Source organism: Zingiber officinale, chromosome 2B, assembly GCF_018446385.1.
Source record: "Zingiber officinale cultivar Zhangliang chromosome 2B, Zo_v1.1, whole genome shotgun sequence".
Taxonomy (NCBI): domain Eukaryota; kingdom Viridiplantae; phylum Streptophyta; class Magnoliopsida; order Zingiberales; family Zingiberaceae; genus Zingiber; species Zingiber officinale.
Genome location: NC_055989.1, coordinates 148429882 through 148456687, shown reverse-complemented (window position 1 = coordinate 148456687; position 26806 = coordinate 148429882). Strand labels below are relative to the sequence as shown.

Genomic DNA, 26806 nt, shown 5'->3' with positions numbered 1-26806 from the left:
GTTAAATATATATATATATATATATATATATATATATATATAGTAGCTACTTGATTACTTCTAAGTGATAGTTGTTATAGTATGACTAGATTTAAGAATATTTTCCGGATAAAATTATTAATAAAATATCCATTTTATTTTTATTTTTATTTTTTGGAAAATGAACGTCCATTTGATCTCTCTTAATTTGTGGCGCAGTGTTGTTTGTAGTAAAGGCCATGAATGGCTGCTCGACACGTCGACATGGAATGGGACGAAGCCACCTCTTGAGAAATACGAGTGAAAAAGACGGTGAAGTGATATTATTATTATTTAAATACTAGTAAATTGAGAAGAAGACAGGAGCTGGTCACATCGACGAGGAAGAACAAATCGTAGATAGAGAAATCACTAGGGTTTTGATGTTTACTGTTTTTTTTTCTTTTCAGATTCTGATTGGATTGGGCGATCGAAGACAGCGCGCGCACAGCGATCAAGAACTCAACCATCAGATGTTTGAAGGAAGAAAAAGTGTTTGCATGATGCAGCCGCAGGATCATTAATATTTAATCTCGACCATTTGCAATTTCACGGAATTGGCACGGAGGTCCCTTTGAATGCAAGCCGCGTTCCTATTAAGCTTGCTCTGAGTTCCCACTTCCCACTTTTGATCGATCGTTTCTGTCTCGATCTACCCTCGAAGTTGAAGGTGCGAACCAACGCACTGACCGGCAACCCTGCAGTCCATCTCAAGAATCGAAAGCGGAGGTGGGAAAAAGCTAGCAGAGTTCTGGATTCATGGATGGATTGACCACTTTTGCCGCTGTTTTATTCTAGTTGTGAAGGTTGCCGAGGTGGGATTGCGATTTGCGAACTGAGGGAGAAGGAAAGGTCGCATCTTTTTCTCCGCTGCGTCATCCTTCAGGTCAGCAGGTGGGGTGTTCTTTCTCGAGTTTCGATCTTGCTTCTTCTTCTTCCTTCTTGTTCTGGTCGAGTCGAGCTCTCGTGAGCGGTGAAGGTTTTCAGGTTGTTTTCGACCAGCGAAATCTCGCACAAGTTGCGATTTTGCCCTAGATGATGACAAGATCTTGGACGGATGTGTTTCCGCGGAAGAAGGCGGCGGCGGCGGCGCCGCCCGGGCAGTCGTACGCGCCGAATTGGTTCGTCGGCGAGCACAGCGTCGGCGGAGGCGGGAGCTGGACGGCCGAGGAGAACAAGCGGTTCGAGGATGCCCTAGCCAGGTTCGACGCGGACGTCCCCGACCGATGGGAAAAGGTAGCGGCTTTGATCCCCGGGAAGACGGTGGGCGATGTGATGAGCCATTACCGGGAATTAGTCGACGACGTGAGCGACATCGAGGCCGGCCGGATCCCATGCCCTGTTTACTACGGCGCGCCGTCGTTTACCCTGGAATGGGACGGCAGCTACGACGCCGATGAGTGGAAGAATCCCTACTGCGCCTCCGCCAAGCGATCCTGCGTCAGGGGATCAGATCACGAGAAGAAGAAAGGAGTTCCTTGGACTGAAGAGGAGCACAAGTAAGCTCTGCCTCATCTCCATGAACCTTGCAGTTTGTGATCGTAATCTGTTTGAATTAATACTTCAATGAAACTTCTAACTATTTCATGCTTCTTTTACTAGATGATATGGAGAATCTTTAGGCTGCTCATTGGCTGATGTTAATTTTTTATGGAAACAAACTTCAGGTTGTTTTTGCTTGGTCTCAAGAAGTATGGCAAAGGCGATTGGAGAAACATCTCTCGAAATTTCGTGCTCACCAGAACTCCTACTCAGGTGGCCAGCCATGCCCAAAAGTACTTCATCAGACTCAATGCCGGCAGCAAAGACAAGAGGAGGTCTAGCATACACGACATTACTACGGTCGATTTGCCGGACAACTACATGCCTCCCTCTCCGTCTCCTCAGCCGTCTAGTATCACCACTCAATCAAATTTGGCAACGACACCTACGTTGTCGGGCCAGATCTCTGCCATTGTCGATTCGGATCAGCTCGGTGAGGTAGCTAGTGGGTCGAATTCATCATCACAATCTGTGCAGAATAAGTTCGCGGTAGCTCCATATATCATGAAACTGCAACCTCAAAGTTCACAGCTCATGAATGAAATTCTGTTGAGTAGAACACCCACATAAGTCCAACTGCTGCTTCTACTTTCCACAAATGAAGATTATAGTTCTTATATCTGCCTTTAACGTACTCCTTTGCTGCTAGATGAGCTTGGAAAAGGTCAATGTCTATCATAAAATCATGTTGGAGATTAAAAGTATGTGATTCTATTTGATATTTCATAGAAAATCTTCCAATTCTTATTAGAGAAGTCGTTGAAAGGATGTGTTTATTATGTCTCAAGGTCCTCTCGTTGAGCTTGTTTATTGCTTCTTGCTTTTGTATTTTTGAGTCTTTTAAGCTGTGATTACATTCAACGAGAGATGGGCAAAGAAGAAAAGGTGAGAAGGCCAACTATAAGTGACGGTCAGATCCAGCTCACTCTTTGCTGGAAGTGAATACGAGCTACTGTTGATTCTGTTAGTGGTAAAGTGCAAAAGGTCAATTGTTTGACTTTTGATGTTGATATTAATTATTTGACTAGATTTCACTCAAATCATTAACGCCACTGAACATCTACTGTCACCCCTAGTTCGATGTCCTCATAATTTGTATAATCATCTTTTTACTACACCACTGAGCATATATTCAGTTTAAATCAGGTATGAAATCTAGCCGTATCTTGCTTTTATATATGGTTCCTAATATTATATCACTTCGATAATTATGGTTTCCATGGATGCGGAGGAGAGGACCATCAAGCTTTTGGATGAGATGATCTGAAAAGGTCGCTAATTTAGTGACTTCAAGGACAAGGCCAGGGAGTATTTTGAGCTCATGATTCAGAAATATGCACTCACCAATGTGGAGCATTACACTCGCATGGTGGACTTCCCCGTCGGTTTGGGTGTTTCGATGAGGCTGAAGCTCTGATCAGGTCGATGCCAATGCTAGCTGACGGTTATCATTTGCCTGTAAAACTCACTAGAATGGAGAGATGGCAAAGAGGGTGGCTGAGCATGTTCTGAGGTTGGATCCATTATGTGGCAGATGGAGTACTAGTGTTCGACTTAAAGAGAAGCATGAAAGTTGATAAAAGATGAATGCGCTCGCTCCTAGTATCAAATTACTAATTTATCTTAAGGTCAATATGGAGGAAGTAAATCACAAATGACTACTAGCCCTTAGAATAATGATTGATGCATAAGGGAGGTATTTACCTCAGTTATACCGAGATTCGAACCTCAGATCTTAAGTTGTCAGCGCCTCATGTGCTAGCCATTGGACTATTCCAAGAAGATTAAAAAAAGAGAGTTGGGATACTTGCCAGAGAGTCGTATAATCTTCCATGACGTGGAAGGAAGAAACAGAGGTGACTTTGGCTCACCACAATGAGGAGTTGGTCATAGCAACTGCGATTGTAAACCTATTGATACGGAGCGTTGTGAGTGATCCTAAAGATAATACAGGTTAATAGTCAAAATGATGTGATAGTCAATGTCAAGGTGACATAGGAGTCAAAGTCAAGGTGTACGTATCCAAACGGATCACTCTCAATGGGGCTCAGCTTCCTACTTCTCATGGGCATGCTCATAATATAAACCTGATCGGCCCTAGAGCCGATCAGACTTTCGGAGCTCAGCTCTCATTTCTAATGGGCATGACTTCTAGTGTAAACCCAATCGGCTCCAGAGCAGGTCAAATCTTCGGGGCTCAGCTCCCCACTTCTTATAGGCATGACTCTCATCATAAACTCAATCGGCCCAAGAGTCGATCGGATCTCCGAGGCTCAGCTCTCGACTTCTCATGGGCATGACTCTCATCATAAACTCGATCGGCCCCAAAGCCGGTCGGACCTCCAGGGTTCAGCTCCCCACTTCTCATGGGCATGACTCCCACCGTAAACCCGATCGACCCAAGAGCCAGTCACTCAACTCCTCACTTCTCATAGGCATGAATCATAGCATAAACCCAATCAACCCCAGAGAAGATCGGATCTCCAAGGCTTAGCTCTCCACTTCTCATGGGCATGACTCCCAACATAAATTCGATTGGCCCTAGAGTTGGTTGGACATACGGGACTTAGCTCCCTACTTCTTATGGGCATGACTCCCAGCATAAACCCGATCAACTCCGATAGAGGTGTAGTTACGTTTCAAGTAGGGGGTGCGACTACACCCTAGGAATTAAAATAAAAATAATAATACATTAAGGATTTTTTTAAAAAAAAACCTAACTATAAATTTTAATTTTTTTGATTTTTTTTTTTTTGCAAAAAGTCTAATTAAAACCCACCAACTTCCTAAGCCAAATCTTTTTTTTCCTTTTTCCCGTGTTGTCTTCTTCATTCCCTAATCCCTTATTCTCTCCCTAACTCTAATTTAGCCATCAAAATCCTCCTTGCACGTCAAGTCCCATCAATATGCTTGATCCTCTCCCCTTCCCTCTCCTCTCTTAGTGGCAGCTTGGCGGTAGACTTGCAGCGAGGTCTACCTTGGTCACAACCTCGTAATGAGGTCGCGAGGCTGGGCGCGACCTCAGTAGTGTGCCCTCAGCCCTGGTTGGCTTGAATTCATTGACTTGAATTCGCTCCCTCTAATTAAAAATCCTGGCTACGCCATTGGCTCCAAGCTGATCATACTCCCTCTAGGAGACAACATTGTTAGAGAATCACAACCACCTATCAGAGAACAACGACTACTCACCAGAGAATATTCCACTACTCTGACATATACACGCAACAAACCTTCTTCTGCATAGGGGAAGATTGTTGTATATTTTCCACTACCTGATATATTCTGACACCAAACATTCTCTGACGTCTCATTATTGTGGATGTTATGAGAGACGATATAAAAAGGAGTACTCTCCGCTGGCCAAGTACGCGCACGCACATGCATCCATATTACTATTCTACTGTTCATCTTTTTCTTCAATTTTCGTCGGGGATACGATTTTGGCTTGAGTATCGGAGTGTCTGTGTCAGGAACCCCTCCTTGCTTCTCGTTCTAACATTTCTGTTTGCTCTTTTTTGGTGTGCACAGGCCTGTGTTGGTGCAGAGAGCACCAAATGATCGAGCCTGTGTTTTGATAATGACAAAGGAGTTCAAAGTTAAGACTGTTTTGTTATCTAACAAGTGTGCATGAGTTTGCAGGAAAGTCCTAGTGGAGTCTAGCAGGTGAAAAATCTTAGCTGCGGTTAAACGACGAAATCCTAGTCTAGGGGACTGGGCAAAGCCTTGGACTGTCGAGGATATTGGGTGAAATCCAAGAGCCGAGGACTCTGGGTGAAAATCCTGAGAGTCGCGGACACCAGGTGGAAGACTGGATGGGTCGGGATCCAACGTTCAGCATAAAGTCTTGACGTCTCTGACGCTGAGCAAAAGTCCAGTTGGTCTGGAGGACCAGTCTGGCGAAAGGTAATTTCTCCTGAGAGGAGTAGGTGAGGACACGTTCCCCGTTGAGGGAACAGTAGGCGTTGTTTCGATCTAGGGATTTTGGAAAATCCAAAAGTCAGAACTAAACAGTCTAAAGACTATCGAATAATTTATCATTCATATTTTATTGTGTTAAATTTGTCTTGCAGGATATACTTTGTATTTGGACTAATATATTTTGCAAGAAGTAAGATGCACAAAGAAAAACTCGGAGGAACAACGTCTGAGGCACCTCTAGGGTTGTTGGAGGCGCCTCGGCTGCTTTGGCCGAAGGCCCGCATGGAAGAGGAGCAGAAGCACCTTCAAAGCGCCTGAAGGCGCCTCAGATCCCAGATGGAAGGCTCCTTCCATGAGTTTAAAGGCACCTTCGAAGAGATAAAGTTCACAGAATGCAGGAATTATCGTCTCCGCGGATTCGGGGATAAGGATATGAGCTGGAGGCTCCTTCAAGGGGCTTCAAGGTGCCTTCAACAACCCATAAAAGAAGGCTTCGGGCAAGAGTTTCGACACAACTCATTCTTACGATTCTTCTCTTGCGCATTGCTTCAAGGACGATCCTGCGACTCCGCGACACGACTTTGACAACCGAAAGAAAGACTCTCTGAATTCCAAAAGTTGTCAGTATAATTATTGTAAAACATTCAAATTATATTTTTATTGTACTCATCCTTGTAATTGGAATTTCTGAATTGATAGTGAATTGTCCAACGAAAGCGATCAACGATCGCAGGGCTTGGAGTAGGAGTCGTCACAGGCTCCGAACCAAGTAAAACCAACATTTGTTAACGTTTGTTTTATTTTACTTTCTATTTCCGTTGCATTTCATTTTGTGTTTTTCGAAAAGTACGAAAAAATCTTAAGTGCTATTCACCCCCCCTAGCACGTCTTGATCTTATAGTCCGCAACTTCCAACTCTAGGTCCTTCCTCCGTCAACGTTCTTGCCTTCTTACCGGCCGCTCATCTACCCTGCTTCCGGATGTGATTAAATTTGACGTTGTCCGTGCTAACACTCTCACCTATTTCAGAAAGTAAGGATGGACGCAGTAGGTAAAATCAACGTTGTCATGACACCGAAGGAGTACAAGATATTTATGAATGCCAAAGCACAGACACCGTCCCAAGAACAGACCGTAATTATCACTCGCACTGGGCACCTGCAGCCTCGGTAGAGGAGTTTCCCGTGTCAAAGAGAAGATCCAAGCAGAAGTAGCCATATGAGTTTCTCCAAGCATTTTTCCGAGCACCTGGGTCAGGCTATTCTATAATCGAGCAGTCACAAGCCTTTTCAATTGAAATTTATGGAAAGTAGGCACATATGTATTAAAACTAATTTGAGAGGTAAAGACTCTCAAACCGAATGTCAAGCATACAAGATAATCAGGAGTTTATCCTCAATAGTTGAGGTAAACCCTATAAACATAACGCTCATTCTTGCTACAATCCAGAACCACATGGGCACATCACACTCTATATGGTTATCACACATCTCTCAAGTGTTCTTATCCGGACTGCTTCGTCATTCATCAACATATTCAGCCTGGCCGACCGCCCATTCAGCCCAATCGACCAGTCATTCATTCAGCTCGACCGACCAGCCATACTACCCAACTGGCCAAGCTCATGTCTACCCATAATTCCTCCTGGTTGTTCATTCCTTTAAGCTGGTCGGCCGATCTTCCGCTCGGGCCACCTGGCCTGGTCTTTTGATCAGCATGCCCAACCATCCATTCTACCTGGCCAGTCATTCCACCCGGCCATTCAGTCCACCCGAACAGCCATTCACCCGGACGCCCATTCATCACGATCAGTAGACTGCTCGACCAGCCATTACACCCGGCCTTCCGTTTCACCCGGCCAACCTTTCACCTGGCCTTATGTTGGCCCGGTGATCTTCAGCACGCATATTTTGGTCGGCCATATATCCTGACAAGTCATTAAGCCCATTTGTCTTGTTCGTCCGACCACCATCTCTATCCAGACAACATGTTAACCCCGATGGTGTTCTTCAGCACCCGGCCGACCTTTCGCCCGCCCATCCATTCATCTTGGTCAGCAGCACCGCCTGGCCAGCCATTCCTTCCGGTCGATCGTTCGACCAACCACCCATTCATCCTAGTTAGTAGCAACTCACGAGTAGCTTTAGCACGTACAGTAGTGGAGAGAAGCATATCACGTTGAGTTGAGATCTATGAAACGATGCACATGAATTTGGACTTTACGAGATATCCAGTCAATATCTGGGGTGGTTCCCTGATGCCAGCTTCTATTGCGCCCCTCCCAAATAAAGTAGATCATGCTAGAAATACCTAGGTACCGAACCTTTGTTTTCCGGGTGCTCCCTTATAATGTCTCCCAAGAATCTACTTTAGCTCATCAAAGGATTGAAATTTTTGCTCAATATCCAGCCATTGTCTCACTTTACACCATAATTCACGTGCCAAGGTGCACTCAAAAAACAAATGATGATTTGACTCTTCATGATTCCGACACACGACACATTCTTTGTTTGACTCATACTTCATTCTATCCTTTGTTCTCAATTTTCCATTTGCCAACATCCACAAAACAAACCAGTACCTTAGCATAATTTTCGATCTCCACACTACCGAGTTCCAAGCCACCTCAGAACCCCTTGGCATGGAAAATTGATAAGCATTCATAACTCCTTTTGTTTCACCAACAAACCAATCCATCAATGTCATGTTCGCTCTTCCGACTCCATTTGAGGTTCTCACGATCTTATTCCGAATTTCTATAAGCCTCTTGATTAAAGGAGAGTTTGAAGCTTTGCTTTCCCATGCCAAAAATCTGCACCTTTTATATAATGATGATGTACCCACTTAATCCATAGCGAATCTGTTTTGGCCTTGATATCCCATAAGATTTTGCTCAACAATGCCTCATTCCATGCAAGTAGATATCTAAGATCATATCCCCCATCTTGCTTTGATAGACAAATTTTTGACCAAGATATAGGAGGATATTTGGAGAACCAAATAAACATACGATAAATAACTTTTATCTTATCCACTACTCCACTAGGAATTGGAAGCATTGATAGCCAAAAACATTTCATATCTTGAAGGATCGTGCCTACCAATTCCAACCTTCTGGCATATGACAAGGTATGCTTGGGCCAAGCATTTATCTTTCTTGTAATATCATCTAGGAGTGACCCATAATTAGCAATCCTCATTTTTTCCACCGTCAATGGTATACCCAAATATCGGAAAGGGAAAGAACCTTCTTGGAAACCCAAAAGATCAAGAATTTGAGCCTACACTCTTGTCTCTACACCAGCCATGAAAATATGTGTTTTTTTTTAGATTTACCTTTAGTCCTGAAGTCTTTCCAAAGAAATTCAAACAATTCGCTAAGTGTTGCGTAGAAGATGTATCCGCTCGACAAAACAAGATAAGATCATCCACATAAACAAGATGTGTAATGTCCACTTCCTTGCACTTTGGGTGGAAATGGAAGGATGGCAATGTGGAGGTAGCTTTGATTTTCCTTGATAACACCTCAATACATAGTCCAAACAATAGGGGAGAAAGGGAATCCCCTTGCCTAAGTCCTCTTTGCCCACTAAAGAAATCATAGATTCCACCATTAAGAGAGATTGAGTAAGAGACTGTTGTAACATATTCCTTTAAAAAGTCTTTCTTTTACTTCTACTCCATTTAATCTTATATATTCTTATGTGCGGAGACCCTCTCCTATTTCTACAAAAGATGAGTCAAGGTATTATGTTTTATTTAATGTTGATTGCACTCGTTACTTTTGGGTCTATCTTATGAAACACAAGTCTGATTATCTTACCATTTTCAATAATTTTAGAGTTATTGTGAAAACTCAACATTCTGGTGTCATAAAGTACTTTCGTTGTGATTTGAGGGTGAATACACTTCGAATGATTTTTACTTACTCTTGTTATTCTTATTTTTGCTTCATTTGATACATCTGTTCATTGTCTTTCTAAACTTATATCCTATAGAGAAACTGTTTGTAACGTACTTTGGCTAAATGTTATAGTCGATGAACTAAGTGCTCTACATTAGACTTATACATGAGATTTGGTACTGTTGTCTCTAGAAAAATACACCATTGATTCTCGTTGGATATATAAGATTAAAACTAAATTTGATGGATCTATCAAACCATACAAAGCTCGTCTGGTTGCTAAAAGTTATTCTCAGGAGTATGACATCTATTATAAGGAAACATTTGCCCTTGTTGTAAAAATAATAACTATTTATATTTTGATTGTTGTTGCTACGGTGGTTATTTTTGCTACTGTGACTGTTTATCTTTGTTCAACAATAATGGACACCAAGACTTTCAATGTTCCTTGTCTTTGCAATAAGTACACTTATCACTAAAAACTTTCGAAGTCAATCTATTTTCGTTATGAGGCGGAGATAACTGTTTAGAAATCAAGAGAGAAGAAAACTAGGAGTTTATTTTATTATGTATGTTAATACATTAAAAGTTATAAAATAAAATATTTATATAGTTAGATTAAATATCAAGAATGAAGAAAAAGACTAATCTATCTTTAATAACTAATAAATAGAAAAATCTAATAATAATAATAGTAATATAATCTAACATCCCCTTTTAAACTCATGATGCTACAATTAGAAGCATTGAGAGTTTATCCGATAAGAAATAAAAGTGTGAAGTGAAATGTATCTTAATAAATATATCAACAATTTATAGATTAGAAAGAACAAATAAGAACATGATGGTGTCAAACTAAAAATAATGTGATAATCAATTTCAATATATTTCATCCTTATCTCCCTTGCTCCCACCTCTACCACTACGATTGCAACGTCCCTTGGCTATCCCTCCACAACTCTTGCTCCGTCTGCCTCTCCTTGTCCCTGATGAATATTCGGTCACCACCATTGGACCGGTGCTCCCCTCAAGTGTCTTGCCCCTGATGAATATTCAATCACCACCATTGGGCCGGTACTCTCCTCAAGTGTCTTGGCGGTGAGGGAGTTGATGACACATTGTCACTAGCACTTAGCATGGTCGGTGAGGGTGCTATGGCAAGTGAGGAGTTGACATCGTCTATCGTCCCCGGTTCGATCCCTTACAACAAGAGACCAATGACACGGCGATAGCGTCGTGGACGAGGCATGAGGTCGCGGGCGTGGTCCGACCTTCCCAGGAATATATTTTCACTGAAAATTCCTTTCCCTTTTTCACCGACACCTCCAAGTAAATAAAGAATAAATAAACCGCTCCATGGTGTACGATCACTTTGAATAAGGTACAGAGCATCCGGTGGATCAGATGTTCGTACATTGTAGCAAATCAGATCAAGGGGTCAACCCGGGTTCAGTCCATTTCAATGAGCTGCTAGTTCGAATCTAAAACAAGCCGGGTTCGAACCGAAGGGCCATCCCCCTCGCTCTTCTATAATCTTTCCGGTCCTGCTTCGTCTTCTTCACGCATTCTCCGCACATCAACATTAATGGCGACTTCGCCGTCCTACTTCAGAACCTCCTTCTCCTTCCTCTTCCTCCTATTCCTTCACCTCGCCTGCTTATTCCACCCCTCTCGCAACATAGACGATCAACCACCGCCTCCGCCGTCGCCGAGGGCGCCGAAGAGGAGAAAGATCACCCCTTTATCCTCCCCCCATAACCAGCTACCCGATTCGACCCATAGTACTTCCAAGTTCCACTCCATTCGATGCTATCTCCGGCGCCTCCTCTGCTTCCGCAATTCCCAAACCGCTATCAACGACCGACAACAAGAGCTTCTTTCGCCACTCAGCCCAGCTCCAATCCAGATGATCATCCCTTTGTCGCCCGAAGTAAACGGTAGAATCGACACCTTCGACTCCACCGTGTCCGCCAGCGCACCTATCGACTACCACCAGGCCGCCGCGAAGATTTCACTCTCCGAGCTCCGCGCCTCAGACTCCGCCCACAACATCGTGCGCATCATCTTCGAGTCGGGCTGGCGGGGGACCTCGCCGCCCGTCGTCCGCCGCGTGCTCAAGATCCACCAGGCGGCGCGCGCCCTCGCGCGCTACGAGGAGTACCGCGACGCGGTCCGGGCGCGCGCTGCAAAGATCGGCGACGGGAGGTGCGTCGCCGACGGTAACGAGCGGCTGCGGTTTTACTGCACGACGACGCTCTGCTCGTGGGAAGCCGGGGCGGTGGAGGCGGGAGGCTGCGGGAGCCCGTACTGCTGCGCCTGCGCGGTGGTGCGGCACGGGTTCGCCGGGAAGCAGGCGGACCTGGACGGGATCGCGACGCACGCCACCGGGTGGGGCGCGCACGGGGCGCTGCCAGAGGAGCTGGAGCGCGAGTTCGCGTTCCTGGGGGCGCGGCGGGCGATGCTGGTATGCCGAGTGGTTGCGGGGAGGGTGTTGCATAGGTCGAACGCGGGGGAAGAGGAGGAGGAGGAGAAGGGGGCCGGGTTCGACTCCGTAGGGCTGGCGGGCGTCGGCGTCGGCGTCGGCGAGGATGAGCTGCTGGTGTTCAGTCCCAGGGCGGTGCTGCCGTGCTTCGTCATCATTTACTCCACTTGAGCTGAGGTGGACGTCGGCAGCATTGGGGCCCGCGAATGCTATTAGGTCACTATCCTAGTTGCCATCTTGTGTCTCTCTTTAAAAAGCTGCGATCACGTGCCAGCTAGGCACGGTCTTGTTTCAATGTCCTTGTCGACTAAAGTATGTATATCTAATGGAATCTATGCACATTAATAAACATGAGAATCCAACCTTCCCCATACTGTGTTACCTCTTATCTCTCTTAATTCACTGTACTGTGTTACCTCTTATCTCTCTTAATTCAATCATTTAACTAGTTAATTAGCTCTCCTCTTTCCACTTCCCGTATGTAAAATTATAAATTGGATACTATTTTGAATTATCCAAAATAATCAATATTTTTGAAAAACTAAAATTGTGAAATAACCAAACTAAACTTTTAAATTCAATCGGCTAATCCGATTTAAAACTTTTGCTCACTCTATCCTTAATCCATTCAAATAGACCAACTCTTTCCACTTCCCGTATGTAAAATTATAAATTGGATACTATTTTGAATTATCCAAAATAATCAATATTTTTGAAAAACTAAAATTGTGAAATAACCAAACTAAACTTTTAAATTCAATCAGCTAATCCGATTTAAAACTTTTGCTCACTCTACCCTTAATCCATTCAAATAGACCAACTCACCAAACTCATCAGCTACATTCCTCTAATTTTTTTGTTCTTAGCCTAAAGGAATGATTTATTCTAACTTCATTTCTATTCCACCCTACCAAACAAAGCCTTATTGTTTAAATGATCCACTCCAATTCTATACCTTTAGGGTCAATCTGATTCTGACCTATGCAGCCGTTCATGTGTTCAGTAGGTAATCTGTCACCAAAAATGAAAGTTCATCTTTATAGGTGAGATGCCATAGTTCGAATTAAAATCACAAGGTGGATAGTCACTTGATCTGATGTCACATGCACACAGTCGAATTTTGCTGCATCTAAAGTTGTAATGCGCAACAAACTGGCTATCAAAAATAAACTGGTGAAGATTCAGATCATTTCAGATTTCTGAACATGAGAAAGCAACAAAGGAACGTCGATCATTGATTCCAATGTATAGGGAAAAAGAAAACTGTCGGGCAACCCAACAAATAGGTTTTTCATTCTATAAGACATTGACAGAGAAGGTAAGACATGCACATCAAGCACCAGTTGCACAAATTTTAGCTAGATGGTCCATTGGCTAATGCACATAATTATACTCATTTAAGATGTTCTTTTTGAGAGTGTCAGAATAGAAATAAGTTGGGCAGGAGGTCGAGATCAATTGGATAGAACAGAAAAATTATTAAACACAGATAAAGATCTTGCATTTTGAGTTGCGTATGAAATGTTTTGGCTACTTAAAAATGCTCAAGAAAAATTCTATCAGGCGTCTTGCCAATTAAAATGATATATAATCATTTGGAAACAATACTATTTACTGAAGTAACCGACTCCAAACACAGCTACAGAATGTAGCATTCCTCTTTTTTTTTTTTCTTTTTGATGAGAGCGTAAATCTTATTGCCATATACATGCACCGACAATGAACTGTCAACTGAGATCCTTTACTTCACAGCTTTGAGCTACAAGCTTAGACTATTAATTTTTGGGTTCTGGTTTGCTACTACTGGAGGCAAGCAAATCCAACTGCTGCAATACAAAGGAATATTCAATTCTCGGCTTGCATATGTAATAAGCAGATTGATCAAGGGGGGTGAAACTACAAAGCAATGGAAGTTGAGAAAATTGGTTTTGACACAAAGACCATTCTGTTAGCGGCTAAAGTTCCAACTACACTGCCTATGGATTAAGTAAGTTTCTATTCTCCTGATGATTTCACACTCGGAAGAAACTCCTTCCCTTATATATCTTTACTCAGCAAATCAAAATTAAGTTATAGAAGACTACTTGGTTGGTGTATACAACCATCAATTCTCCACTGGTGGCTTCTTTCGAATCACCAAATGACTAGAAGCTTCCTTGAGCAAAGAAAGTTGAATACCCTCAATCGGTGCCCTTGTCATGCTGGTGGTGAGGAAATCCTATGGGTCCATTTATCAGGCAAATGTTTGAACCAAATAACTTGAGATTAAGTAGTTACAACTACTAACTTGAGATTAAGTAGTACAGGCAAATACAACTACTAACTTGAGATTAAGTAGTACAGACAAATGCTTGGATGAAATAAGTTAATGAGTTATTTCATTTGCACATTAACTGACAGAATTTGAGATTTTGGTAGCCAAGACGACCTAATCCAAGACACTATAAGTGTTTTGGAAAGAGGTTCTTTGCGTAATGAAACCATTATTGGATCTCACATAGCACTAAATAACAATGATGCTAAAAGTTAAGAGAGTGGGTCTAGGGTGGGAACATCAAACTTTAGATTGGAAAAGGCTGCGACAGTGTAATTTAGTCTCACATGGAGAGTTTACAAATTACAAAGGAATATATAAGCCTAGATTATTAAACTACTACCGAGTCGCACATAGCCACTTAAACATTTTGGGCTAGTAGGTTCAACTTAATATGTCAATGGATCATTCTCTTATATGAATAGATGTGACACTGATAATGATAAATGATAAAGCTTCCAAGGACACTACTCATTTCCCTGACATTATGTTTCCAGTTCAATCAGCTTAAACACACACTATTATGTGCTACAACATGAGGGAAAACGAAAGCAGCTAATGAAGCAAGCAAAAGATCACAGGGCCAACTAGCAGCATATCCTGCAAAAGTTGGGGATTCGACATTGTCTCCTAGAGCAAATTGTTGATTCGTTTCGAGAGAAAAAAAAAAGCTTAAAGATTAGGAGGCCACACAAATAGCATTAACTCAGAAAATAGTTCATGCAATTGCTCTGCACAATCATAATCCTAACCTTGCTTTCATCAGGACCAAATGTTATCAAAGATGCAAAAGGAATCGCACTGTTGCTCGCATCAAAATCTGAGCTTTTAATAAACAATCACGGTTTCGCCTAAGCAAGCACAAAAATCGGGTTTCACAACAAAAGGATATATCTTAGGAGAAGAGGGACTCATCGATTTCAATTCTGACAATCTCCCCGTCGTCGAACTTGTCCTTCTTGGGAGGCGAAGGCGGCAGCGGAGCCCGAGGGGGGCCTCTGCCCTTGTTCTTGTCCCGAGGACGCGCCTGATCAACAAACACAACCAAGAGATGAATACTTGCGGCGGGAAAGAGGAATAGGAGGAGACAAGAAGTGAGAAGTTGGTTACGTTTCCGAAGGAGTGCTTGAACCGCTTCCCCTTCGCAGTCTTCTTGTCTCCTCTGCCACAGTATACTAAACAAGACAGCGATCGCTTCAATATGGATAAGGTAATCAAACAAAATAGAAAAGCAAGCAGATTGGTCGATCTTAACTGTAGAGGGGAGGAGGAACAGGGAGCGCTGTGGAGAGGGTCGCAGAGACCGTGTGGGGAGAGACTGAGAGGCAGGATGAGCTACCGGCGAGTGTCTCAGTTTGAGAGAAGGAGAGGCGGGAGGCGGCCACGGCGATGGGAGCGGCTCCCATCGCCATTCCAAGGGAGAGCGACGCCATCTAGAGGCAGCTAGTGAAAGGGGAAGCCGTGGAGCGGATCAGATGGTGTCTTGTAGAATTTTTAACGGCCCGTTTAGAAGGCAAGTGAAATATTCATGGCCCGGCCCGCTTACTTGGGAGCGAATCTAGGGCGTGTTTTGAAAAATGGTATTAAATAATGGGGCGATATGAAATGTTTCACGTAATATTGTCAATCATAAAATTCTATCGGGTGCAAAAAATTTGAATTAATAACATTACCAATAATAAATAGGGCAAATCTTGAGACATTCTCACATTCCCGAGTTCGTAGATCACTCATTCTCCTCCCTGCCCAGTCACTCTGCTTCTTGATCCCGGCCTTCCGTGTCCGGCGCCGACGGGTGGCAGCGGCCTAGAAATCCTACAGTATCTCGTGGTTCGGCTGCTTCGCCGGATTTGTTGCTGATTACCTCCCGGAGTAGCGACCGCTGCGGGGGACTCATTCGGCGTAAATGGGGCTGATCTGGGGCTCCGAAGAAGGCTACCCGCACCCGGGAAATTTCATTCTCGTGTTATGTTTCGCCTTGGGGTCCTTCCTTGCCCGTTTCTTGCTTGACCGCTTCGTTTACAAGGTTCTGATCTCTCTTTCCTTGTTTGTTGAATAGGATTTCCTTCGTTACCTGCCAAAAAGTGAGATCCATATTGAATAATGAGCATGATAAAGATTGTGTTTACCGCATTTTACCACCTGTTCTTGTTTGAATACAAGAGAGAAAGACCAGAAGCGCAGTTCTTATGTATATAAAGTATCTTATCGCTTTAGCGCTCGATAATGATTCCGTGGAACATTAGCCAATCTTTTCCTTTACTTTTCTTTTTATCAGAGACTAACCGGATTCGTTCCTGTGACGAAACATAAAAAATTAAAACGCTTGAAGCTCTTGTTGTTTGTTTTCTCTGTCCGTAGAAGATTTCTGTTAGTTTTCTTTATATAGAAGATGATCAATAGCTGACCGTGGAAAAACATTCGGTATTATGGTATATCTTCTACTGATGGATGATCTTGCTGTGGTATGTTTGAACTATTTAACTGGTGAGATGATTGAACTAAACTTTGGACTAGCTGAGACCAAAGACAAACTTGCTTGTTGGAATGTTTAGATCAGGTCAAGTTGGCAGAGCTGCAAATGATGTAGGATCTGGTCAGCAGAGTTGTAAATCATGTGAGGTCGGATTGGTAGAATAGTAAACCAAGTCAGATGAATCAATGGTCAGGTTGGATTGCAAAACTTCTGATAAGACCAGTAGAGCGGTTGATAGGGTCAGGTGTAGAGTCAATACCAATTCAAGACACAGAACAAGCTAGTTTTTCATGATACACTGAGTCACATTGTAGGTATGTGAGACATATTCTTCTTGAAGTAGTTAATTTACATCTTTCACTTCCTTGTTCTGTTTTCATCTTTGAGTTTTTCACGAAATCTTTGTATCTTTTTTGTAATTAATCCTCATAGTAGGAAGCACATAGAATTAATGAATACACTGGTTTATATTTTGTTGTTTCCATAGGCTCCCACATTCATTTGCCCAATAAAACGATGATATTACATCAATCGACCTCCAAAACTTCTGTCACATGGGAAACTTCATCAAATATGACATAGGAATCTATCTTTTTTTTTCCCTATTTCTATTGAACAGTTCCTTATTCAGCTGCAGTGCATTCTATTAGTTTTGTTATTTTGATGCACCTTGTTCCTTTACTGCAAACTTCTAATCCATTGAAAAGGCTTACATTTCCATTTTCCGATATGATCTTGGTCTAGACATGTTGTGTTTCTGTGACACTATGATTAGTGAGGTACACTGAGGATAATTCACTTCTTGAATGATAAATCATGAATTTGCAGTTTATTAAACAAAATAGAAAATTTCTGCAATCTTTAGTTTTAAAGAGTTAAAATACTTAATTGGACATTATTGTCTTTGGTAGATCAAAATATATATGCTTCTCTTCCATAGGTAGACATTAGTTTGGTTAATCATTAGTCATCACTTATCACAATTTTTCTGACATTTCTGAAAATAACAAGTTTTTTATGTATAATTTGAATTGCTGTCATGATAACGATTGTCATGCTTTGCTTTTCAGCCTTGCGCTATGAGATTGTTAGGTTATAAAACTGCTCTTATGAGGACTGGTGCTGCTAAATGGTCAAAAATTTTAAAGTGTACTGAGTCGATGTGGAAGCTGACATACTATGCTTCTGTTGAAATATGGGTCCTTTCTATCATCAAGCATGAACCTTGGTCATTGGACACCAAGCAATACTTCGAAGGGTGGCCAAAACAAGAACTGAAGTGAGTAAAAGGAATCTGACTTTCCTTTGCTTCGTTAATTTAAGCTGATTTTGTGTGCTACCCTTGAATTTTGTTACTAATGATGGTTAGATGTCCTCTTTACATCCGCAAGTGACCTTCTGCTGCATCTTGACTTAAGTTTTTTTTTAAACTCGGTGAAAGTTCCTCTAGATATGTGACACTCTTGAGATAGCAGTTTATCTCTAGCTAGTTGTCAAAGTACTAGTTTAGACAGTCTCACCAACTACCAATGAATAGAATAATTAGATCCCAACTTAATTATGAAATTATCAATCTCATAGGACTCAGTTGCCTACACAGTTTTATGTTTTAGCCATTTGCAAACTGCAATATGTGCAAATGTGCATCTAAGAAGTTGTTGCTATTAACACTAATGACCTTTACAGCTATAGCATCTCAGCAATAGGCTCCTTCCAACATATAGAAAAGATGCAAATGACACAGAATTCATCCTCTATCATCATTGTTCATGCATGAAAATGAATATATCTGTGTTCTCTCCCAAAAACTTAACCTGTCTGGGTTTATATAAGTGACAAAATGATCTAATCATGGAATTGGAAATGGAAAAAAGGAAGGTTTCCTGAATTTCAACTGGTTTCACATTGATACTATTCATTTTATGTTTCAAGTGGTCTCCAAAAGTAACTGAACCCACTCACCTCTTTATATGTAATGATGGAATGGGAAATGAGAAAAAAGATGCATGGTTCTTTTTCTTTTTCAACTTGTCTCATATTATTACTCTTCAATGTGCCCATTAGATATATCATATACACTTGAAAGAAAGTTTTCACTTGGGGTTTATTCAAAAACTTGGCATCCATCACAGTGCATTTCTTTATGGGATGCATAACTTTCCTTTTATTCACCTGAACTTGCTATTCCTTTGGATACTTCAAATGTTTAATCAGTAGCAAACTAATAGGAAAAGCTTTTCCTGAGACATGCCTAGTCAGACCTCTATTTTGTCTCACAAACATCCTCTTGAGGAGCAATGGAGCTGCTGTAGTAGTGTCTTTAGTTCTACTAGTCCTTGATTACTTGTACTTAGAATATAAGCTAATCTGACAGTTTGTCATTCATAATTCTCAAATTTTCTACTTTTCTGACTTTCTTCCTTTTATTAGGTCTTCTGTGATGTTATTCTACATGTGTCAATGTGGATTTTACGTTTACAGCATTGTTGCTCTCATTGCATGGGAAACTCGCAGAAAAGATTTCTCAATAATGATGTCTCATCACATAGTAACTTCAATTTTGATTGGATTTTCATATATTACCAGGTATCATTTATAAGATTAACTGAGTTTGTTATTCCTTTGATATTCAAGACTGTTTTAAATTCTCTGTAGGTGTTGATTTAGTAGTTTCTGAATTTGTTATTCTGTGTTTATACTTGAGTATATTTAATTCCTAGTATAAAGAGATTAAAAGGAGTCAATCTTTGGTAGACATATATTAACTTGCAAATTTCACAAGAAGGAAAGATAATAGAGATGAGCAAGGAATCTTCTCTAGTGATCAAATATTTTGGCAACCAACCAACCATTAGACAAAGCATGACCCAGAAACAGTTTTTTTTTTTTCAATCCGGGAGCCTGATTTGTAAGCAAGGTTTAAAAAGCAGTCTATGCTGCTGTTTAAATATATTTGGAAGGGGACTGTCAGCATATTTTGGGTATGTGTTCCCCTTTAGGCGGTAGGGTGCCTACTAGACCTGCATATGCCATGTGTGGTTCATTTGAAGCAGGTTAGACTAAACCAAATTGATATAAAATCCTAAGTTTTTGATGTGGATAGCTTGTAAATGTTAACTGATTTTTTTTTTCTTGTTTGCAAGTGATAGTATATGTAACTTGTGTATATGATCTAATTTATATTGTTAATTAATATTGATTAGATATCTTAATGTATTCTCATTGTATGACTAACATATATATTTTTTAAAATGGAATAAGCATTAAACTTGTTAATTAATATACTTTATTATATATTGTAATCTTTTTTCCGATATTAATATTTTTATAATATTAATGACCATATATGTTCTCTCATACTGCATATGCTCTATGCAATGAATTGAAACTATACTACTTGCATATGTTTTTTGAAGTTTTGTTTGTAAGTAATTAGGCTTTTATCACACTATAAACACAATAATTGAGAGGGATAAAATTTTACTATACGAGTAGACAAGGGAACATTGCACCTAGGATTGAAAAAGGGATTAAATTTTTTATCAAAAATGTTGATAGAAAGAGAGTAATTTTCTACCAATTGACTCCACTAAATGTGTGGAGAAATAGAATAACAGTTTGAAATGACTCTGAGAGGAGAGAATGCAAAACACCAAATTAGTTTTTTTTAAAAAAAAATTCGTTGTCACATGAAGATTCTACTTTGTTGCTCTTACCTTTGTGCTATCTCCTTGATTCATGACTAGGAGATTTTGAATTGCTACGGTTAAATATTTCCTTTTGGTCATGATCATGCCATAATCATAACAAATGAGTATGGAAATTCGTAATTTGATGTAATCCTGTTTCTTAGAAATTTGATATGGTCATGATTATCACTAATCATAACAAAAAAAAGAACTATGCCAATACAATCATATCACTGTGAGTTGTTTCTTAGAAATTTGATAATTCACATTTCAATCATTATTTTCTGTCTTGATGTCATATTTGATCATGCAGGTTTTTCCGTATTGGGACTATAATTCTTGCCCTTCATGATGCTAGTGATGTTTTTTTAGAAGCAGCCAAGTTGTTCAAATATTCAGAAAAGGAGTTGGCAGCTAGTGTGTGTTTTGGTTTTTTTGCAATATCATGGTTGTTACTGCGATTGGTATACTTTCCCTTCTGGATCATCAAGTCCTCCAGGTCCATCTCGCCATCAATTTTTTTTTGAGTGATTAAAAGATCTACTTTGTCATTGTGCTAATGAAGTAGCAGTTGCATTTTCAGCTACGATAGTATCAAAGCCTTGTCATGGATGGACAATTTCCCGACAATGCTATATTACATATTCAACATGATGCTTCTTACCCTGCTTGTCTTTCACATCTACTGGTGGAAACTTATATTTGTAATGATATTAAAACAGCTTGGCAATAGAGGAAAAGTTGGAGAGGACATTCGCTCTGGTAAGTATTTGCCATTTGTAAAATTTTAAACTGTTGCATATTCTATAGAATTTAGTGAAAGAGAGAGGATAAAGTGAGTGATAGTGGGAAACCTTCCCTGTAGGTGGAATTAGCTCTATCAACCACCTCAACCTAAGCACCATATTCATTTTCACTAGCCTCGGCCACGTTCTCATCAGCCTCCTCATGCCCGTCTAGCTTAATAAGTCAATAACCACCATCGCCATCTTTGAATCCTATGCCCACCTGTGTCCACATATCATGGCTATCAGTCTCTCCACCAATGCTGTGTTCCTCTTAGAGGTCATTAGCCTCATGTGTGCCTTCAACTGCTTCATCCTTTCCTGTTGTCTGTGGTGTTCACCTCTCCCATGGAAAAAATTATATGTGTGTGTGTGTGTGTGTGTGTGTGACACATTCCATCTAACATATTATATGCCAGCATGTTTGTAAAATTTTGCACTTTTTTACATTCTCGAGCAAAATACTGATATCCATCTAATTCTAATTGCAGATTCAGAAGGTGAAGAAGACTAATTTTGAGTTCGGATTTTGAAGTGAAAGATGCCATCCCTATCCCAACAAATATGATGCAAACATTTATAGACACAACTTATATAACCCGAGCTCAAGTACTCACGGATAAGCACCTAAGAACAAATCATAGATGGACGTTTTACTGGTCTTTGAGAGGCAATCTCATTTTTTCAATTTGAAATGGACATGAGCTACATTTTTGCACAACAAATTCATTTCTTGACTCACAGGCTCTCGGCCACATGGTTGATATCAATGGGGTGTTGTTCTGTCAAACATCTACTCTTTTTCTTTTTTTTTTTTTATCGAGAAATATTCATCTAGTAATTGAGTTGTAAATCAGTGTATCTTTGGTTTCCTGTCCCCCATTTTTTAAATCTCACCGTTACGGTTTCTTGTAAAGGAAGAGTTGGGTCGCACATCTGCTTCTGGTTGTGTTAATACGTACGACTTTTTGTAAGCCGATATGTCATGCATTGTGGAACTCCAAAGGAAGTCAATTTTTTTGAAAAAAAAAATGGATTTGATTGATCGTTTCAATGCATTATTCTATTTTTTTTTAACGCATTGACATATAAGTCAATTGTCTAAGCTTGTCGGTGCTCTTTAACTAATATCTTCTTTATTGATGGGAAAAAAAATTAAGATGCTAAAGTGAAAAGTGTTTCATTATTTCTGTAATGTTACTTTGATGATCTTTCTGTAAGGTAACATGACGTTGAGATGTTTTGTTTTTTTTAAAGCGCAGGTATCTAAGTTTTTATATCCTTCCTTTGTCTCCACGATTCCCAGTTCATTACAAGTTGTCAGTTTTACTACAATATGATGAGGGATTAATTTTCGACAAGGGAAAAAAAATCTCTTTCATCCTCTATAAGTTTAATAGTTGACTGTTTAATTTATTTTTCTTTATTTAATTTGAAGACGGAGTGTGAGGGACGTTTATAATTATTTTTTTATTATAATTATATCCTTCATTCACTAAGAAATGGTTAGTTATGTCTCACAGTAATTTTTTTATTGACTATCGAAAAAATTTAGAAGTACAAATGTATCAAATAGGATAGTTGATTATTACAAGATTCGAGCGCTATATATGTTTATTTACCAAGAGTATTAAACTGTTTATCATTGTATCAAATTTTGATGGATGAGTTTCTGAATAGACTAATTGTTATTTACCAAGAGAATTAAACTGTTTATCATTGTATCAAAATGTTTATTTATCAAGAGAATTAAACTGCTTATCATTGTATCAAATTTTGATGTGTGACTAGTTTTTGAATAGACTAATTGTTATTTACCAAGAGAATTAAACTGCTTGTCATTGGATCAAATTTTGATGGGTGAGTTTTTGAATAGATTAATTGTAAAGGTACTCGATCTTGAATAGACTAATTGTAAAGGTAATGATCTTTTTTATATTTTAAATGTACCTTTTTTATCATTTGTGACTCATATTTTTGATGAAATATGCATAGGAACACGTCACTATAACTAAAGAAGCTTCTAAAGAATATTTCCCGTTAAATTTACCAAGTTATCTTACTTGTGTGCTATCTTCTGTTAAACATGTTTTCGTCGGTCGTTCAAATCGGTTGTATATATATATTGAGAATATCTTTAGTTAAGCATGTCTCAGTCGGTCATTCAAGTCGATCGCATATATATTAAGAATACCTTCTGTTAAGCGTGTCTCAGCCGGTCATTTAAGTCAGTCGCATATATATTGAGAATAATATCTGTTAAGCATGTCTCGAGCGGCAATTCAAGTCAGTCGCATATATATTGAGAATATCTTCTGTTAAACATGTCTCGACCGGTCATTGATCAAGTCGGTTGCATATATAATGAGAATATCCTCTATTAAGCATGTTTCGGCCGAGAATATACTATAAGCTTTATAAGGTCGAGCACTTTTACGCTCGGTTGGGCTCTGTCTAGCCAAGCGCATATAAGCACATCGATGCTCGCTCGGCCTTCACTCGACCAGTAATATATTAAAAGCTGTATAAGGCTAAGTGTCTTTTCATTCAGTCGGACTTTATCCGACCAGGTGCATATAAGTACATTGGTGCTCGCTCAGCCTTTACTTGATTGGTAATATACTAAAAGATGTATAAAACTAAGTATCTTTACGTTCGATCGGGCTTCATCCGATCGAGCGCATATAAGTATATTGGTGCTCGCTCGGCCTTCATTCGATTGGTAATATACTAAAAAATGTATAAGACTAAATACTTTTACGCTTGGTTAGACTTTGTCCGACTGAGCGCATATAAGTACATTAGTACTCGCTCGGCTGGTAATATACTAAAGGCTCTATAAGGCTAAATGCCTTTAAGCTCGATCAGGCCTTGCCCGGTCGAGTGCATATAAGCACATTGGTGCTCGCTCAGCCTTCGTTTTGCCGGTAATATAATAAAAAACTCTATAAGGCTAAGTACCCTTATGCTCGGTCAGGCTTCATCCGGCCGAGCGCATATAAACACATTAGTGCTCGCTCAACCTTCACTCAGTCAGTAATATACTAAAAATTGTATGAGACTAAGTATCTTTACGCTCGGTCGGGCTTCATCTGGCCGAGCACATATAAATACATTGGTGCTCGCTCGACCTTCACTCGGCCAGTAATATACTAAAGTTGTATAAAGCTAAGTCCCTTTATGCTCGGTCGGGCTTTGCCTGACCGAGCGTCTACAGAAAGCTTTTTATTTGGTCGTTCATTATCCTCTTAATCATATATTCACGCAGGTGTAGACCTCTCCTATCTTTCTCGACCATGACTTCTACTTCATTCAACAGGCTGGCCTATCATAACCCATATCACTAGTCTCCCTTCAAGTCTAGTCAAAGGAGGTATAACCGACTGACTAGACACAAGTCTCAATTTTATTTGTTTGCTCTACTGGTCTAAGTCATTGGTTTATGTTTTCTTTTCTCTTCTCTCTTAACTATGCCTTGAGAGTCGAGCGATTTTTCAAAATTATTTCGTTGGTAATTGGTCCTTCAACGGAAAGAGAATATTAGAGGCGCTCGAAGATATGACATCTCAGCCTATGATTTGGTTTGTCCTGTCCATCATAAATGCCTCTTTATGGGTGAAACTCACGTAGCATTTTCTCTTATTTCTTGATGCAACCTTTAACATGCTTCTTTGTCAATGTTCTATCACATATTCTTCTTAACAGATCAACGACTCTCCTTTCACGAACCGTTCTAATTTAACGACGATCCTTACTAGTTTACCACCCTAAAACCCTAAATCTTTTTTATTTCTTTACCATTTGTCTTCCTCAACTCACTTTTTGGCGATTCTCTTTTTTGACTCTTTCCAATACCCAGTGTTTCTTTATCTTCCCTGATCTTCTTCTACTACCTCCTTTCTTTAAGGACTTAGTGAGTATCCCTTAAGTGTTTTTGTTTTTCGCCTTGGCTGAGGAATCACTGGTTCCTTGGTACGCTCAGACTCATTCATCCTTTAGTACCGCCGATCGAACTTCCATTTGTTCTCAGTATGAAATCCCTAAGGAGTATCGTATCAAGGTCCCGCATCTTGATGTTTATCCCCATCTCCCTCTTGATAACTATATTACCTTGTTCAAGGATCAATTAGTGGCAGGTTTACGCTTCCCTATTCCCTCATTCTTAGCAGAGATAAGTCAGTAATTTGGTATTCCTTTACAATAGTTTGTCCCAAATACTTTCCAATATCTATGTGGGCTATACATGTTATTTCGCCTCTTCAGTATTCCTCATACTCCTCAAAATTTCTTCATGTTCTCTTACCCTAAAAATCGGAGCTTGGAGTATTATTTTCCAATCTTGTCCGAAGATGATGTTCTTTGAAGAAATGTCTTCATCCAATAAGGGTTGGAAGTCACGCTTCTTCTTCATAAGATTACCTAAACCCGTCGCATGGTCTACAGCATGGTGATCTTCTTTCCCCCTCTTCCTAATATAAAATAACTTCATCGACAACCAACCTTCACCATTATTCCACTAGATTACTTGGTCATCGTTTTTACATTCACAATTGGATACGTAGAGACCTTCTATACCTTTTTGGCTTAAGCCCTGTTCAAAAGAAATTGCGATGCTCCTTTGGTAAGTTATAATATCTTCACCATTACTTTTTTACTAACTAAAATATCCTTTGTTTGTTGTAGTGTTGTTTGAAACCTTGGTCGACAAAGAAATCCACCTAGAAGAGGGGGCGCTCTTGGCCAAGGAACAAGAACTTAATGTCAAATTTAATGCCGAGCGAGATCAACCTTCTACTGCTCCTTTGCCTGAACCCTCCATCCAACAGGCAATTGCCTCCAGCTCACAAACCATTCTGGGGGAAACATCTTCAGATTCCCCCATATTACCGGAAATTACTCCTATGGAAATGCAAAAACAAGTGCAAGAAGCTACTCCTAAAAGGAAGCGTCTGAGGCGTAGACTGACCCTGACACCTCTTCCCAAAAGACGTGTCATTTCTATTCCTGAAGATGTAGCCCAAGGAGATGTTCAAACTACTTCTCCTTAACTCACCTTATCATCCTTATATCCTATTCTTGCCTCACCGTCTATCCCACCTCAGGAGGACCTCCCGACTTAGGGTCTAGTCCGGATCCTGGGTTTGTTATAACCTTTCCAGAACAAATCCCATTACCTTTCCAAGAGACTCAGGATCCTCCTTTTCTCTTCTTCTCTCCACCCTCACTTCATACTTCTTTATCATCCTTATCCATACCTTCTTCTACCCTTCCAATATTATTGGAAGGTTCTTTAACAACAGTTTGGGTAGAGACTCACCAACAGCTTGAGAAGCTCACTTCCGTTGAGTTGGCAGATAAATTCTCTTTTGAAGAAACTAAGGTAAGATATTCTTCACTCAGTTATTTCCTCATTAATGTCTTTTACTAATAACTTTTCACTCTATAGCGTTGGGTCACTAATATGAGTGTGGTCCACCAACTATATGACCTGGCTAGAAAGAATGATACGTTGAGGCAATAAGCCCCTGAAACATTTTCTTCTCAAGCTTCTAAAGAGAAATCTGAGTTGTCTGCACAGTTACAAGAGACTCGCAAACTACTTGAGGCTAAATCTAAAAACCTAAGCCAATGGAGAACTTCTACATAAAATGTTGAATCTCAAGTTCAATCAGAGATCA

The 26806-nt window shown here is 40.3% G+C and overlaps 4 protein-coding genes across 5 annotated transcripts; 3 read left to right on the top strand and 1 right to left on the bottom strand.

The window, feature by feature from the left end:
- Positions 1 to 317: 317 nt before the first annotated feature.
- Positions 318 to 2315, top strand: LOC122047750 (transcription factor DIVARICATA-like). Of its 2 annotated transcripts, none has more exons than XM_042609218.1 (3): positions 318 to 912; positions 1006 to 1517; positions 1686 to 2315. In XM_042609218.1, the coding sequence occupies exons 2-3, from the start codon at positions 1054 to 1056 to the stop codon at positions 2128 to 2130; spliced, it is 909 nt and encodes a 302-aa protein (XP_042465152.1). In that variant the 5' UTR covers positions 318 to 912; positions 1006 to 1053; the 3' UTR covers positions 2131 to 2315. The 2 variants fall into 2 exon arrangements, with proteins under 2 accessions (XP_042465152.1, XP_042465153.1); XM_042609219.1 differs by having other exon boundaries at positions 347 to 904.
- Positions 2316 to 10888: 8573 nt separating this feature from the next.
- On the top strand, positions 10889 to 12235 carry LOC122047748. The gene has a single exon (XM_042609216.1). The coding sequence runs from the start codon at positions 10968 to 10970 to the stop codon at positions 12033 to 12035; it is 1068 nt and encodes a 355-aa protein (XP_042465150.1). The 5' UTR covers positions 10889 to 10967; the 3' UTR covers positions 12036 to 12235.
- Positions 12236 to 14850: 2615 nt separating this feature from the next.
- Positions 14851 to 15640, bottom strand: LOC122047749 (30S ribosomal protein S31, chloroplastic-like). Its single transcript, XM_042609217.1, has 3 exons — positions 15434 to 15640; positions 15289 to 15353; positions 14851 to 15205 (listed from the first exon to the last, which is right to left on the bottom strand). The coding sequence occupies exons 1-3, from the start codon at positions 15609 to 15611 to the stop codon at positions 15074 to 15076; spliced, it is 375 nt and encodes a 124-aa protein (XP_042465151.1). The 5' UTR covers positions 15612 to 15640; the 3' UTR covers positions 14851 to 15073.
- Positions 15641 to 15846: 206 nt separating this feature from the next.
- LOC122049658 (ASC1-like protein 3) lies at positions 15847 to 22085 on the top strand. Its single transcript, XM_042611015.1, has 6 exons — positions 15847 to 16204; positions 17725 to 17933; positions 19085 to 19240; positions 20657 to 20842; positions 20927 to 21105; positions 21620 to 22085. Exons 1-6 carry the CDS (start codon positions 16085 to 16087, stop codon positions 21640 to 21642), a joined length of 873 nt encoding a protein of 290 aa, XP_042466949.1. The 5' UTR covers positions 15847 to 16084; the 3' UTR covers positions 21643 to 22085.
- The last annotated feature ends 4721 nt before the right edge of the window (positions 22086 to 26806 follow it).

Coding starts and splice junctions, on each gene's coding strand:
- LOC122047750 (XM_042609218.1), top strand. CDS start 1,054: ATGATGACAAGATCTTGGACGGATGTGTTTCCGCGGAAGAAGGCGGCG. Junction 1,518..1,685: donor TGGACTGAAGAGGAGCACAA/GTAAGCTCTGCC, acceptor AACAAACTTCAG/GTTGTTTTTGCTTGGTCTCA.
- LOC122047748 (XM_042609216.1), top strand. CDS start 10,968: ATGGCGACTTCGCCGTCCTACTTCAGAACCTCCTTCTCCTTCCTCTTC.
- LOC122047749 (XM_042609217.1), bottom strand. CDS start 15,611: ATGGCGTCGCTCTCCCTTGGAATGGCGATGGGAGCCGCTCCCATCGCC. Junction 15,354..15,433: donor TGTTCCTCCTCCCCTCTACA/GTTAAGATCGAC, acceptor TGTCTTGTTTAG/TATACTGTGGCAGAGGAGAC. Junction 15,206..15,288: donor TCAAGCACTCCTTCGGAAAC/GTAACCAACTTC, acceptor TTTGTTGATCAG/GCGCGTCCTCGGGACAAGAA.
- LOC122049658 (XM_042611015.1), top strand. CDS start 16,085: ATGGGGCTGATCTGGGGCTCCGAAGAAGGCTACCCGCACCCGGGAAAT. Junction 17,934..19,084: donor TGGCCAAAACAAGAACTGAA/GTGAGTAAAAGG, acceptor TCCTTTTATTAG/GTCTTCTGTGATGTTATTCT. Junction 19,241..20,656: donor GGATTTTCATATATTACCAG/GTATCATTTATA, acceptor TTGATCATGCAG/GTTTTTCCGTATTGGGACTA.